Here is a 15,943-nt window from a genome sequence, read left to right on the forward strand (position 1 = left end):
AGGACGTAAGAGGGGGCCAGGAGCCCACGGTCTGCAGTGGCCTGGGCAGGGGCCAGGGAACTTGGTGGGAAGTTACTGCTACCGCCTCCCTTGCCACCCTGCATGGGCCCTGGGAACTCTGTGGCCTGCTAAGCTCTCGGCTGGAGCCACACAGACTCGCGGGCACCAGGGGACACGGCGGGACGCTGCTACCAAGGCTGAGTCCTGCGAACTCTGCGTGCTAAGCCCTTGGTGGGCGCTGCGCATACTCGCGGGGACCAGGGGACTGTGCTGGACGCTACTGCCACCTCTGCAGTGTCCCACTACCGCGGCTCAGTCCTGGGGCTTCTGCGGAGTGCAACCCCCTCAGCTGGTGCCTCAGCCGCAGCCGCCCTTGGCTGAAAGCTGCGCCCTCGGGTTAAAAGTCCCAGGCGGCTCCAGGATGCAGAGTCCGGACAGAGGCTAAACTGGCAGCAGCCACTCACCCTGGGCTCCAGCAGAGGGAAGGCAGACTGGACTGGAACTGTGTGGGGACACTCGGGTTTTGGAGGGTGCTAAGAGCTTTTGCTGAGTGCAGCCACGCAGGACTGTGGTCATTTTACTTCTTCTCAGGGCCCTGGGGAGAGGCGGCGGCCCCTCTCTTGGAGATTCAACCCCACCTGGTGGCCATTGAAATGCTAATTGAGGCCCATTAACAACGAACACCTGCCTCACTCTCAGGAAATCCTCTTACACTGAGCACCTGAGGGAGTTTTTCAGGCAACTCACAAACAAAGGGTCTGCAGGTGACCTCTACTAATAGCCTCCAGGCAAAAAAAAAGCTAGAGGATAACTCCCATTCCCTGGGCGTGCAAGACTAACCAGAAAAGCTAAGACATGACGATGGTGTTTAAAGTGGGTCCTCCCTGGCGCATCCAAACCCAGGAGAGGAAGCCACAAACAGCAGAACACCAACACCCACTGGGAAAATTTGGCAGACGCCAAAGCCCACTGTGATAGCCAAAATGGTGAGAAACAGAAACAAAAGCCAAATGAAAGAACAAGAGACCTCTATGGAAGATGAAATAAATGAGGTGCAGTTAAGCAAGTTAACAGAACTAGAATTTAGAGCCATGATGTTGCGGAAGCTCAACAGCACGTGTAAGGACATGAGCACCATGAGAAAAGACATAGAAATGTTGAAAATAAACCAGTTGGAAATGAAAATCCAACAGGAAGAATTGAAGAATGACATATCAGAAATGAAAAACACATTGGAAGGTCTAAAAAGCAGAGTAGGGGAAGCTGAGGACCCGATCAGTGAATTAGAAGACAGGCTAGAAGAAATCAACCAATCAGAAAACAAAAAGGAAAAAATGATTAAAAAACAAGAAGACAGCGTAAGAGAACTGTGGGACAACTGGAAACGGAATAATATTTGCATCATAGGAGTCCCTGAAGAAGAAGAAAGTAAGCGAGGGCTAGAGAATATATTCAAAGAAATAATGACAGAAAACTTCCCGAATTTGGTGAAGGAAGAAGGCATTCAACTTCAAGAAGCTCAGAGAGCCCCAAGTAAGAAGAACCCAAACAGGCCCACACCAAGACACATAGTAATCAAAGTGCCCAAAATTAAAGACAAAGAGAGAATCCTAAAAGCAGCAAGAGATAAGCAACCGGTTACCTACAAAGGAAACCCCATAAGGCTCTCAGCTGACTTCTCACAAGAAACACTAAAGGATAGAAGGGAATGGCATGAAGTAATCAAGGTCATGAAAACCAAGGATCTGAATCCAGGACTACTCTATCCAGCAAGGCTATCATTCAAAATAGAAGGTCAAATATAGAGCTTTTCAGACAAAAAAAGGCTAAGGGAATACATTAGCACCAAACCAGCACTACAAGAAATATTAAAAGGACTGCTGTAATTACCAGGAGAAATGGGAAAGAAAATAGAACCACACTAAATAAAAACGGCAATAAATAAGTACATATCAATGATCACCTTAAATGTAAATGGACTGAATGCTCCCATAAAAAGACACAGAGTAGCTGATTGGATAAGAAAGCATGACTCATTTATATGTTGTTCACAAGAGACCCACCTCACAACAAAAGACTCACATAAATTGAAAGAGAAGGGATGGCAAAAAAATCTTTCAAGCAAACGGAAAAGAAAAAAACCTGGGGTAGCAATACTTATATCTGATAAAATAGACTTCAGAAAGAAGGCCATAACTAGAGACAAAGAAGGCTTATACGTAATATTGAAAGGATCTATCCAAAAGGAAGATATAACCTTGATAAACATATATGCACCCAAAATAGTAGCACCAAAATATATAAAAAATCTTCCGGAGGACTTCAAAGGAGAAATCGATAGCAATACAATCATAGCAGGGGACTTCAACACCCTGCTGACATCACTGGATAGATCCTCGAGACAAAAAATTAGCAAGGAAACAGACACTCTAAATGAAGCACTATACCAAATGGATTTAATAGATATCTACAGAGAACTACACCCCAAAACTACAGAATTAACATTCTTCTCAAGTGCACCTGGAACATTCTCAAAGATAGACCACATGTTAGTGCACAGACTAAGCCTCTACAAGTTCATGAAGAATAAAATCATATGAAGCATCTTCTCAGACCACAATGGCAGGAAACTAGAAATCAATTGCAAGAAGAACATACAAAGACATTTGAACACATGGAAGCTAAATAGCATGTTATTAAACAATGAATGGGTCACCGAGGAGATGAATGAAGAAATCAAAAACTTCCTGGAAACCAATGAAAATGAACACACAACAACACAAAATCTATGGGATGCAGCGAAAGCAGTTCTGAGAGGGAAGTTCATAGCACTACAGACCTACCTCAAAAAAACGAGAAAAATCTCTAATAGACTATCTAACCTCACAACTTAAAGAACTAGAGAGCAAACAAAAAGAAAACCCTAGAGCATGTAGAAGGAAGGAAATAATAAAGATCAGAGCAGAAATAAATGTCATAGAGTCCAAAAAAACAATTCAAAGGATCAATGAAACAAAGAGCTGGTTTTTCGAAAAGATAAACAAGATTGATGGGCCCTTAGCTAGACTCACCAAGAAACAAAGAGACAGAAGCCAAATACATAAAATCAGAAATGAAAGAGGGGAGATAACAACTGACACCACAGAAATACAAAAGATCATTAACAACTACTATGAACAATTATATGGCAACAAATTCGACAATCTAAGCGAAATAGACAAATTTCTAGAAACACATAGTCTCCCAAAACTGGATCAGGAAGAAATAGAAAACTTGAACAGACCAATAACAACAGAAGAAATTGAAGAGGTAATCAAGACTCTCCCAGCAAACAAAAGCCCAGGCCCGGATGGCTTCACGGGGGAGTTTTACCGAACATTCAAAGAAGAACTAATACCCATTCTCCTCAAACTATTTCAAAAAATTCAAGAAGAAGGAAGACTTCCAAACTCGTTTTATAAAGCCAGCATAATTCTAATTCCAAAACCAGAAAAAGACACTACAAAGAAAGAAAACTACAGGCCAATATCCCTGATGAACATAGATGCCAAAATCTTGAACAAAATACTAGCAAATCCAGTCCAGCAATACACCAAAAAAAATTATCCACCATGACCAAGTGGGATTCATCCCAGGGATGCAAGGCTGGTACAATATTCACAAATCCATAAACGTGATACACCACATAAATAAAATGAAGAATAAAAACCACATGATAATATCAATAGATGCTGAAAAAGCCTTTGACAAAATCCAGCATCCATTTCTGATAAAAATGCCCAGCAGTGAGGGAGTAGAGGGATCATATCTAGACACAATAAAGGCCATATGTGAAAGACCTACAGCCAACATCATACTCAATGGGCAAAAACTAAAAGCATTTCCCTTAAGAACAGGAACAAGGCAAGGATGCCTTGAAAGTACCATCCTAAGTGAAACAAGCCAAACAGAGAAAGACAAGTTTCATATGATCTCACTTATTTGTGGAATATAATTAACATAACAGTTTGAGGAATGGGGTAGTCCCAGAGACACGGAAGCCGGGTACAGACTGACAATACCCTAAAGAGGGAGGAGGTGGGGAAGGGATGAGCCACAGAACTTATATGCATGTATGCATGAACAGTGGACATGGACAACATTCTGGGGAAGGGGCAGGGAGGGAGGGGGAGGGGGAATCAGTGGGGGGAAAAAAGGAGAAACATCTGTAACAAAAATTAATCAATAAAAAAAATAAAAATAAAAAAAGAAGTACAAATTCATTGCTAGACTGACAAACCTCAAAGGGAAAGGGGGGAGGGGGTGGGTGGGAAGAAATAAACCAAAAAACTTATATGCATAACCAATGGACACAGACAACAGTGTGGGAAAAGGCGGGAGGGGGGCAAGAGTGGGGAGGAGGTGGTCGATGGGGGAAAAATGAGAAACATCTGTAATACATACAACAATAAAGATTTAAAAAGTAAATAAATAAATAAACAAACAAAAAATAGAGTGAAGGCTTTAGATGATAATGTGTTAATGTAGGGTCATCAATTGTAACCAACAAAAAATATAATATATATATATTATATATGTACATATGTACAAATGGCTAAGAGACATATGAAGAAATGCTCAACATCACTAATCATCAGAGAGATGCAAATTAAAACAACAATGAGGTATCACCTCACACCTGTCAGAATGGCCGCCATCAACAAATCATCAAACAACAAGTGTTGGGGAGGGTGTGGAGAAAAGGGGACTCTAGTACACTGCTGGTGGGAAGCAGACTGGTGCAGCCACTATGGAAAACAACATGGTGTTACCTCAAAAAATTAAAAATTGAACTGCTATTTAACTCAGTAATCCCACTTCTAGGAATATACCCTAAGAAGCCTGAAACACCAATCAGAAAGAATATATGTACCCCCATGTTTGTAGCTGCACTATTTACAATAGCTAAGACCTGGAAACAGCCCAAGTGTCCATCAGTAGGTGAATGGATAAAAAACCTGTGGTACACAATGGAGTACTAAGCAGCTGTAAGAAAGAAAGATCTCTTATCCTTTGAGAGGACATGGAGAGACCTGAAAAGTATTATCCTAAGCGAAACAAGCCAAACAGAGAAAGACAAGTATCATATGTTCTCATTTATTTGTGGAATATAATGAATATAACAGTCTGAGGAATGGGGTAGTCCCAGAGATGTGGAAGTGGGGTACAGACTGACAATCCCAAGAAGAAGGGGTGGTGGGGGAGAGATAAACCACAGAATTTATATGCAGGTATGCATGACCAATGGATATGGACAACAAAGCTGGGGACAGGGCAGGGAGAGGGGAATTAGTGGGGGGAAAAGGAGAAATATCTGTAACAAAAATAAATAAATAAATTTTAAAAATGGCAAAAGAAAAGCAGAAAAAATTGAGTTAAAAATAAAAATTACAAAACAAAATAAAAATACATACACACCCAAACCACCACTACCATGGTGCTCCCTGGATTTTGCTTTGATGTTGTTAGATCTGGTGTGTGGGTCCCTGTCCTCTTGAGCAGTTCTCTGGTGCAGGCCAATGTGAACTGTGGTCCCTGCCTTTCCCTATGCTTCTTGGCTGAAGCCATGCAGGGTGGGATCTCGGATAGTTCAGTGGGTTGTGCTTTCCTAGCCCAGAGGCTGAGTCTATTTCTAGCTTGCCACTTGAAGGTGTTTTTTTTCCCCCTGGGCTGCTTTCCCTTCCCCCATGGCAGGAGGCTCTGTGGATTATCTGGTCCAGTCAGGATGCTTTAAACAGATTTTCATTGGGGGTGGTTCCCGTAGCTCATAGGAGCGGCAGGCAGTCTCTTCCTTTCCTTCCAATGCCTCAGCTCTGCCTGAGTTGCTGGCACCTTCTGGTTGCCACCCCAAGCAGGTGAGGATAGGAAAAAATAAGAGAAAAACAGCAACAACAACAAAAAACAAATAAAACGCCCTGTTTTGCTCTTTTTTTTTTTATCCTCACCCAAAGACATCTTTCCATTTTTTCTTCTGATTGAGTGGGGGGGAGAGAGAGGAAGAGAGAGAGAGAGACACATCGACGTGAAAGAGACACATTGTGAAAGGGATACATTGAGTGGTTGCCACCCTCATGACCTAACCAGGGCCGGGGACAAACTCTAATCGAGGTACATGCCCTTAGCAGGAATCAAACCCAGGTTTCTCCAGACCGCAGGCCAATGCTCCAACTGCTGAGCCAAACCAGTCAGGGCCTGCTTTGCTTTAATCTTTCAGTGTTGCCAACTCTTGGTGGGTGGAGCTTCTACCCAGGCTCCCGCTCCCCAGACATCTGAATTCCATGTGCACCAAGGCCCAGTTGCCAGGGTGCCAAGTTCCAGCCCAGAGCTGTCCCATGGGTGGGAGAAATGCCCAGCCCCTTAGATTCACTGCTGTGTGATCCTTTTAGATCCCTCCTCAGGTGTGCTCTTCTGGGACATTGCTGCATCCTCTGGGGTGGGCCAAATCACCTCTGATTACCACTGTTCAATGCTATACGGGCTCCCTTCCCTTCTCTGCTGATCTCATTTGAAATCTCTGTGCAGAGCTGAATCTCTCTGCTCCTAGAGGGCAGGAGCTGTGCTGCTGACCTTCCCTCCATCTGCCCAGCCACCTCTCCTTACTCTGAAAGCAGTCTCTGTAACACTCCTTGCAATGCTGGTTCTGTAGTAATGTATTCCTTTAGCCTTTTTTTGTTTTGTTTCAGAAACTCTTTATTTTAATCAACTTTAAATTATTTCCTTGCTGGATGTTGTCTTGGATTCAGGTCCTTGCTTTTTATTACTTTGAGTAGTTCATGCCAATCCCTTTTGGCCTGAAGTTAGCTGTTCAGAAATCAGGTGACAGTTTAATGTGAACTCTCTTTTAGGTAACTTTCTGTCTCTCATTGACTTTAATATCCTTTGTTTTTAACATTTGCCATTTTAATTACAATGTGTCTCAGTGTGTTTCTTTTGGTTCATCCTGTGGACTCTCTGTGCTTCCTGAAATTTTGTGACACTTTTGTTCACCAGTTTAGGAAAGTTTTCTGTCATTTTTTCAGAAAGGTTCCGTACTTATTGTTCACGTTCTTCTTTTTCTGGTACCCTTATGTTATGGATGTTGTTATGTTTCTTATTGTCTCAAAGTTCTCTTAAAAAATCCTCTTGCTTTTTAATTTTTTAAATTTTTGTTGCTCTAATTGGGTGTTATTTCTACATTTTCTTCCAAATATCTGATTTGATCCTCTGCTTCATCCAACCTACTTTTAATAAATTCCAGTGTATTCTGATGTCAGATACAGTATTCTTCATGTCTGCTTGGTCCTTATTCACAGTTTCTATTTCATTTTTCATGCTGTTGTCATTCCTACTAAGTTCCTCTTAATTCTCATGCAGTTTCTTGAGCATCCTTATAACCATTACTTTTAACTGTATATCTATAAGTTGCTTGCCTCCATTTCATTCAGCTCTTTCTCTGGAAATTCCTCCTGTTCTTTCATTTGTGGCCTGTTTCTTTGTTTCCCCATTTTGGCTGTCTCTTTGTGTTTGCTTCTGTTAGATAGAACTGCTGTGACACTTAGTTCCTATGGTGGACTTATATAGTAGGTGTCCTGTGGGACCCAGTGGCATAGTCTCTTTGATCTCCTGAGTTGAATGTTCTAGGGTTGTCCCTTGTGTAGATTTTATGGGCCCTCCTATTGTAATTGGGACTTGATTGCTGTTGGCCACTTTCTGCATGGGATCAACCCTTAGGCCAGGTGACTGTGAGGCTCAACTCCAACCATGCCATGCAAGTTGTTGTACAGATGACAGGCAAAGCAATTGTCCCCAGTGGTGGCTGGCCGGGAAGATCCACACCCCTCCCAGCACAGGATTCCAGACAAAGACTTTAAAACAATGGCCCAGTCAAATATTCAATTATTTTCTCGTCTTTCATTCTCTTTAATGGTACCTTCATTGTGAACCTCCTGGCCACTACTGCCACTGCCACCACCACTGCCACTGCTGCTGTGTGCAGTCTTGGAGACTTCACTCTTCTCGGTACTCCCTGCCCTACCACAGTGCCGAGTGCCGTTGAGCCAGGCCTGGAGTCAGCTTGGCCTTGCTCCTTGAAAGCTGCACCGAGCTTTAGAATCAGGCCTAGACTTGCTCAGGACCCTGCATCCCCTTTGCCATCCACTCCGTTGGAGTGGATGGTTTTGAAATTCCTAACCCAAACCTAAAACTACTGCAATTCATATTAAAATATCTTTTCAAGTCAACTTCTTTTCAAATCTTGCATCTTAGCCATTATTCTTCCCATTTTACATAGATAACAAAGAAGTTTCTCACTACAGAGGACAAACTAGTGGTTGCCAGAAAGGAGAGGTATTGAGGGGGCTGGGTGAAAAAAGTGAAGGAATTAAAAAGCACAAATTAGCAGTTTAAAATAGGCACAGGGATGTAGGAATATAGTCAACTGTATTGTAATGATGAAGTATGGTGCCAGGTGGGTACTAAACGTGTCAGGGCCATCAGTTTGTAAGTTACATACATGTCTAATCACTATGTTGTATGCCTGAAAGTAATATAATATTGTATGACAACTTTAATTGAAAAACTAAATAAAATAAAAAGAAACTCATCATTAATTTAATTAATTGACCATCTATGGGTCTGAAATCCCTTTGTGATCCTTTCAAATATGTTTGTTTCCAGAACCTCCTAACTACTTGCAAAGTACTGTATGAATTGACTGTCTCTTACACTTCTAATTATTTCAAACTCTTGGGGTCTCTGAGGTTATGGAATAGATTATGCCGGACTATTTTAACTTCACAGTAAAACAGGCTTGCTGTTCAGTTACTACACTGTATCAACAGAACAGAGGCTGTTTGATTGTGCTATTAATGGTTTTTTCTTGTTTGTTTAGTTTTGTTAATATCTCATTCTGGAACTGAGCTTTCCCAGCCTCCTCTTCTTCCATTTTCCAGAGTGCATGTTGTTCCAGAAAAGGGCAATTAATTCTTCAATAATTCTTTGCACCACACAATCTAAAGCTCTCCTCTACCTCCAGCTCTGATAGACTCTTTCTCAATCCCTACTTTGTTCCCTTCACAGCATTTATCGCAATTTGTGATTTTGAATAACTAGTTGTTATTCTTTGAAAGTCTATCTCTTCCAGTAAACGGTAGGTTTCATGAAAACGGCATTTGCCTATTCTGTCTGCTGCCATATCCTAGTGCCTAACCATGTGGTTGGCATATAGGAAGTGCTCAGAAAATCTGCTGAAGGAAAGAGTGAATGAAACCTTAGACCTTCCTATGCCATCCATATCTCTTTTTCTTCCTCTCTTTTCTCTCCCCACTTTCCTCGCTGTGGTCTTTCTCTTCCATCTACTTCCCTCTTTCACTCAATTCTCTTAATTCCATTAATTCAACCAACCAGCACTTCTGAAGACCATCTCCATTTAAGTCATTATGTTTTGCACTGTGAAAGACAAAGTAAACACAACTTCTTCTCATGAGGATCCTACAATCTTCATTCTTGTGTTTTATATCAGAGATCATGAACTTCCCAGACTCTCAAAATAATGATTTGTTATCAGAACAATTCTAATACCAAATAATTGAGCCTGTCAACCCCCAACAACACACTCATCATTGCCAGCTGCTGGGTGCTTTGGTGGAGTGAGTACACAATGTGGTTGTACACTCAAGTACAGAGCTCCAGTGACCACTGACAATGACAGCAAACCCCTGGCAGGTCTACTGAAGAGACCTGTTCCATGTGACTGTGTCCTGCTCCCTGTGGCCCCAATAAGTTCTCCTAACTCCCTAATATTATATTAAAATTACAGAATATATATATTAATAATTTTAATTATTACAGAATATTTAATATTCTGTAATTTTAATATACAGAATATATATATACATATATATGTGTGTGTGTGTGTGTGTGTGTGTGTGTATATATATATATATATATCCCATTGGCATTGCAGCTCTTCTCTCTTATCTGCCCACAGCCCATTTTTCTAGAAATTGTCCCAAAGTAGAGACAGACATAGGTGGTCATGTTTGAGAGAGAAAAATGCCACAAAACCTTACTCCTTTGGCCCCTAATGACCCAATCAAGAGTGGTATCCCTATCCAAAGAGAACTGATTCAAAGTTGGGCTGAGATTCAATTCATAGGCTGAGCCAGGCCAATATCTCTTTCTCTCTTTCTCTCTCTCCCCAAAAATTTGGATTAGAAAACATAGGAAACCTAGCAGTATTGGTTTGAGCTTGTAAGATTGTTCAACACAACATCAGGGTTGGGCCATATGCAAATAGAGAGTGCTTTCTAAAAAGCAAAATGGAATCAGATGGTCACGGAGAGAAGCAAAATGACAGATATCATGAGGGATGAAAAAATCGTCTTTGCTCCTTAGCAGCTTCCCAGAGCTTATTCTCATGAGGACTGGCATGATCTGATCCATGTTCATGGGTCTGCCCTAGACCCTTACTTAGCTGGCCTAAGGGAAGATTTGTTCCTTAAAATCTAGGGGCATTAATCCAAGCACATCTTTCTACACAGAGTTCTCTTTTGGTCATTGTTAAATTTGTCCTTTCTATATAATTCTGCTCTTGAATTCAGATTTACTTGTAAAGATGTGAACTCAGTCTTCCATCCCTTGAAGAAGCTGCCTTAGTTCACCTGCTAGGAAGTTCTGTAGGTTGACCTACCTGCATGCCCCCCAGCCTTCAGCTGTCTTCTCCTGAGTTAGTATTGCAATTATCTACCCACAGGCATGTATCTAATTATAGCAAGAGTTTTAAAACGTTTTTTTAGCTAATTTTAAACACATTATAAAAGTGATATTATTGGCTACAGGAGGTCATAATAATAACATTCTAGACATGTGCTTTGTTCTGTGTGCATTGTTTCACCTGCACTAACCCGAAGACCCACAGCAATAGCACACCTATCTGTTGTGTCAGGGCCAATCTCTTCTCCATCTCTCCTTGCCAGGGATAAAGGCGAAAGAATCTTCTTTTTCAAACATAGTTTGTTCAAGTTTATAGAAAGTGCTCACAACCAATATAAACAAAGAAAAACTTTTCAATCTAATGGATATCAGTTCAAAGATCTCATGTTTAACAAAGAATTTGAATGAAGTATGAAACAGGGAGATGAAATGTAGGTGACACCAAAAACAAAATAATAATCAAGGAGTTGACTAATACTAATCTAAAGCTAGGAGACTTTGCTACTGCTCAGAACCAGGATTTAGTACAATTTCATAATTATTTAATAATATTCATGTCCTCAATAGCCCTAGATGGGGAGTGAGGAAGTCATTAAACTCAGCTATTTTTCAGCCCAAATGAAAGACAAGAAGATATATGGGGGACAAATGGTAATGGAAAAAATTAATAAAATAAAATAAAGGAAAATATAAAATAAAGACAAGGGACTCATGTGTAATTGCAAAGCTGCTTATGACTTCCTTTGAGTATTATTTACTTACTAATCATGTCCTCAAGTCATCTGCAACAGGCTAAGAGGCTATCTGGAGAGGTCATTGCAAATTTTTTTAATTACTCAGTTTGGATATACAAACAGACTAGATTTATGGAAGAGTTTTGGCCATTCAACAGAAAGGAAAATGTAATATTTAAGGTACAGAAATATCACAGCAGAGAGATACATTGTGGGGTATCTGCCCAGCTCTCTAGGACCCCTCTCTCCAAAAACTCCTTCACTCCCCCAAATACACAGGACTGTAGTGGGAGAGACCTGCTCCAGAACTCATTAACTATTATACAAATTATCTTTCACTTGGTAGCTTTGTCTTTATATTCTCAGGGCTGTTGTAAGAATTAAATAAGATAATGCTTAGAACCACACCTGGCACTTAGTATATAATACATGCCAGCCATTATTCCTGAGCTCCAGGGTCCTGGCCTAACTCACCTGTGCTGGAACAAGCGGATTTCTGCCCTGGGACTTTGGAGTTGGGATAAAGTCAGCCTTTGCACGGGGCTGGCCTGGAGTCTGAAACCTCAGCACTTTGCTTTAAGGTCTGAAGAGCAGAGAATGAGTCTACAAAGAGAGGAACAACCAGCCTCAGTGGGAGAAAGTTGGACCCGGCTTCCTCATTGTTTCCCTTTTCTGCCTCAGTTCCTGGGCTGAGTCTGCTGGCCTGTCTGCCCTCAGTTTCTAGAGGACACCTGTTTGTTTATTTTTAAAGTATCCTTTGTCTTTAGACTAACTCCAGGGGTCTTTAATTTGCAGTTAAGAATCCTAACCAATACATCTGCACCTAGAAGAAAAAGATTAAATGTGCTGAACAAGAAAAAGCAGAAGGTGCAGACTTGAAAATCCCTGTTATTATCAGAGTGAAATTGCTTGAAAGCGGCAAGTGAAAGGAAACACCCTCCCCTTTCTAATGAATGAGCATGGGGTACTTCCCCAGAAGCTCTGCTTCAATCTGCTTTTTACGCCCTAGGATTTGATCCTTTTTGACCCAAGACATATGAGATTAAGTCTTATTTCAGGGTTTTGTCAAAAAATAAAAAATGAAGATACATAGCAGATGTGTCCAGGGTGTTCATAAACAGGAGTCTCCACTGCAGAACTTTTAAAGACAAAGGAAAGGCTGGGTAGGTGGGGATAAGAGTGCTTTTTCTCCCCAGAGATATTTCTCAAGGAGAAAACAGTTTTTATTTTAACAACATTAAACAAGGTTTCAGCAAGAAGAAAGGGAAAAAGAAAATTGTGTTACCTTTAGATGTCAAAATAAAACATAGACCAGAAATGTTTGTCTCCCTCTCTCCCTCAAGTCCACCAAATCACTGACTTAACAATATAAGAAGAATTTCCTTTGCTTCAACTGAAAAAAAAAAAGAGGGATTTGGGAATCTGAGTCTTTTTTTTAGGCACTTTTACCCTGAACAAGTCACTTCACTTTAAGGATCCCGAGAGTTTATTCCCTTCCGTCTGGAGATTGTTCAGGCAAGGACAGCCTCAGGCCGAGATTATAATGTTTTCATTTAGTTCTGTACTCCCATTAATTTTTACTCTACTTCTTAGAAAAATGATGCTGGCAAAATCTAAAAGAGATTCCCCCAAAATGGAGTCTGGCGGTGGAGGCTTCATCATTTGGCCTCTTTTGTCAGCAGTGCAGTACCCACCTCCCAGAGACCCCAGGGTGCATGAAAGGTGCGCCTCCCAGGACGGCGTGGGGCTGGGAGCGACTCAAGCTTCCTCAACAGCAGACCTGGCTGGAATGTGCTGTACGGGGTGAGGTGGGTATACTCCTACACAAATGATATTCTGGAAAAACAACCTACCTGGATTGAAGTAAAAAATAATATTTAATAAATCCTGGTCTCCCCAAGTGATGGAATTCTTGTACTTCTGGTATAGAGGGTACAACATGTCCTCCCAAGTTAAGCCTGTTGGAATCATGCTGTTCTGGAAAAGAGAAAACATCAGAACAGCTGAAGCAAAGCAAATCCATCTTATCTACTGAAAAACAACGTAGAGGCGCTGGACTCCTTTTCCCCAAAAAAGCAAATAGAGGAAGGGTTCCACTGACCTGAAGGCACAGGACAAGCAAAACTTGGGCTATAGATTGTAGGGTTTTACATGTACACATGAACACTAGATGAACCAGGAACTGGTAATTGGGACATAATTTCTACTTAGAAAACCTTGCCCCAAATTGAACCTCTTTCTTATGTTTAATTCTTGCCTCTGAAGTGAAGAAACAAAATAGGAATAACAGAATTATGGCCTCCTAAGAAAAACACCCTTTTCTTGTCTTAAAGTGATCATTTAATTTAAAAATAAAAGCAACACATTCACAGACTAACTATTGCAACAGCATTCGAAGATATAAAATTCAGTAAAAATACTCTTCCTCCATCCTCCCACAATTCCCATTCCCACTTTCCCTAGAATTATCCAATTAACAATTAATGGTCTCTTAGGTATTTTTCTGGAAATTTCTATGGCCTAAAAGGGAGAACACTCTACAATATCATGCTTGTTTTATTTTAGTTATTTCACTTAATATTGTTTAAAGATATTATTTATCTCACTTATAGATTTACCAAATTCTTTTTCATAGGAGGATAATATTTTTGACTACTTCTCTGCTAATGTTCATTTAGGTTCTTTCCAATTATTTGCTAGGATAAAAGATGAGGCCAAGCACTGCCTTGCACAAATATCTCTGTGTACTTATGTACATATACTCCTAAGGCAATTTCAAGAACTTTCCCCATGGCTTTTGCGGCATGGGGTACACATGGAGCTCAAACGGTATGGAATTCAGAAATGCAGCACAGTGGTCCTGAAGAACAACTCTGCTGAAGCTTCGAATTCAATAGTCACCTGGGCTTCCCCCAAACAAACAAACAGTCCACAACTCTCCAAACACTTTTCCTGGTTCCTTCCATCCTCACTTGTAAGTCAACTACTTCCAAAATCAGCACCCTGACTCTGGAAAAGACAAAATTCCAATTTTTAAACAAGGGAATATAAAATACTTCCTTACCTTGAACTGAGCACTTCTTATACGAGTTAAATTCATTAGCATGACTCCTGAATTAACCCCTGCAGAGCCATAGAAAGGGTGTTGAGCAAAGCGGCTGTACCAGCCAATCTTGGGGATTTCGTGCTCTGGGGCCATGGCTGCAAGCTGGGTGGAATTAAACTGCCTCAGAAGCTTCCAGATGTCTTCAACGGGTCTCAGAAAGAGAACATCAGTGTCCACATAGAGCAGTGAGTCCACATCCTTTAAAATCACCTTTGTATGTAATAGGGAAGAGGAGGAAGGAGAAAACAAAAACAAGTCAGAAACAAAGGAAGTGGCCTGATTTCAATAACACCACCAATTTCAATGATTAATGTTGAATTTTAGAAAGGGTATCATTCTCAGCTCCCATTCCTCCATCTCTTTGAACTTGATTGGTAAGTGTCATCCAAGGGGTAGAGACTCAGAGGAAGATAAATCTTGATCTAGATTGGTCCAATTTCACGATCCTGAAATATATTTGGTAAGGTTTGAACTTTCAAAAGCATGAAAACATCAGGAAATTACTGTGGCTCAGTTTTCTTCCATCCTCCAATAAGGCCATCTGTTTGTCTCTGTTTTTTTCTTGGAACAGTTAAGTCTGTCATCACACAATTTGAAGTGGACAATCTTGAAACCAGCTCATGCCAGGCTTTGGACTAAATACCCTGTCTCTGGGTCCATTTATTCCAGTGTTAATGGGTATGTTTTTGAATCTTATTGAAATTATATTTTGAGCTAAGATTTAGACTTAGGAATAGGCAAAGCAAGGCATTGGACAGCTTTGTTTGAAGATCAGGGTCTGGCAAACGTTTTCTCTATAGGGCAGAGAGTAAATATTGTGGGCTCTTTGGAAAACACTCAGCTCTGCCATTATACCACGAAAACATTCATCGACAATGTATCGACAAATGAGTGTGCTGTATTCTACTGAAACCTTACACGGGGACACTAAAACTTGAATTTCATATAATTTTCAAATTTCACAAAACATTCTTTTGAATTTTTCAACGTGTAAAATGTAAAAGCCATTCTTGGCTCATGGGCTGTGATTTGTCAACCTCTGTTGTAGGTCACTGAAGCAAAACACTAAGTAAATGAGTTCTTCTGTGCTAACTGCTTAACTTGCCAGTTTCCCTTGGGTTTGAGACTACAAAGCTTTAGTTAGTAATAGTGTTATTTGCCTTATTTTTCCATTATTCGCCAAATTTAGTGGTAGATTAAAACCAAGAAAGGATTGGAATCCTCCTCAATCCCTGGCCTATCATCCTAACACCATAACACTTGTTATAGACAGAATGTCTGTGTCTCTCTAAAACTCATATGTTAAAGTCCTCACCCCACAATGTGATGGTATTTAGATGGGACCTTGGGGTGGGGATAAGGATCAGATGAG

At 40.8% G+C, this 15,943-nt stretch overlaps 1 protein-coding gene across 1 annotated transcript in view; it reads right to left on the bottom strand.

Moving 5' to 3' along the window:
* Nucleotides 1-15,943, bottom strand: part of GXYLT2 (glucoside xylosyltransferase 2) — a 178,981-nt gene that overhangs the window by 73,251 nt on the left and 89,787 nt on the right. The window contains exons 4-5 of the mRNA XM_036267224.1: nucleotides 14,530-14,781; nucleotides 13,319-13,442 (exon numbers count right to left, since the gene is read on the bottom strand). Coding sequence (XP_036123117.1) covers nucleotides 13,319-13,442; nucleotides 14,530-14,781 — 376 coding nt within the window. The remainder of the gene's footprint in view (nucleotides 1-13,318; nucleotides 13,443-14,529; nucleotides 14,782-15,943) is intronic.

This window comes from Molossus molossus, unplaced genomic scaffold (genome assembly GCF_014108415.1).
Source record: "Molossus molossus isolate mMolMol1 unplaced genomic scaffold, mMolMol1.p scaffold_m16_p_18, whole genome shotgun sequence".
Taxonomy (NCBI): domain Eukaryota; kingdom Metazoa; phylum Chordata; class Mammalia; order Chiroptera; family Molossidae; genus Molossus; species Molossus molossus.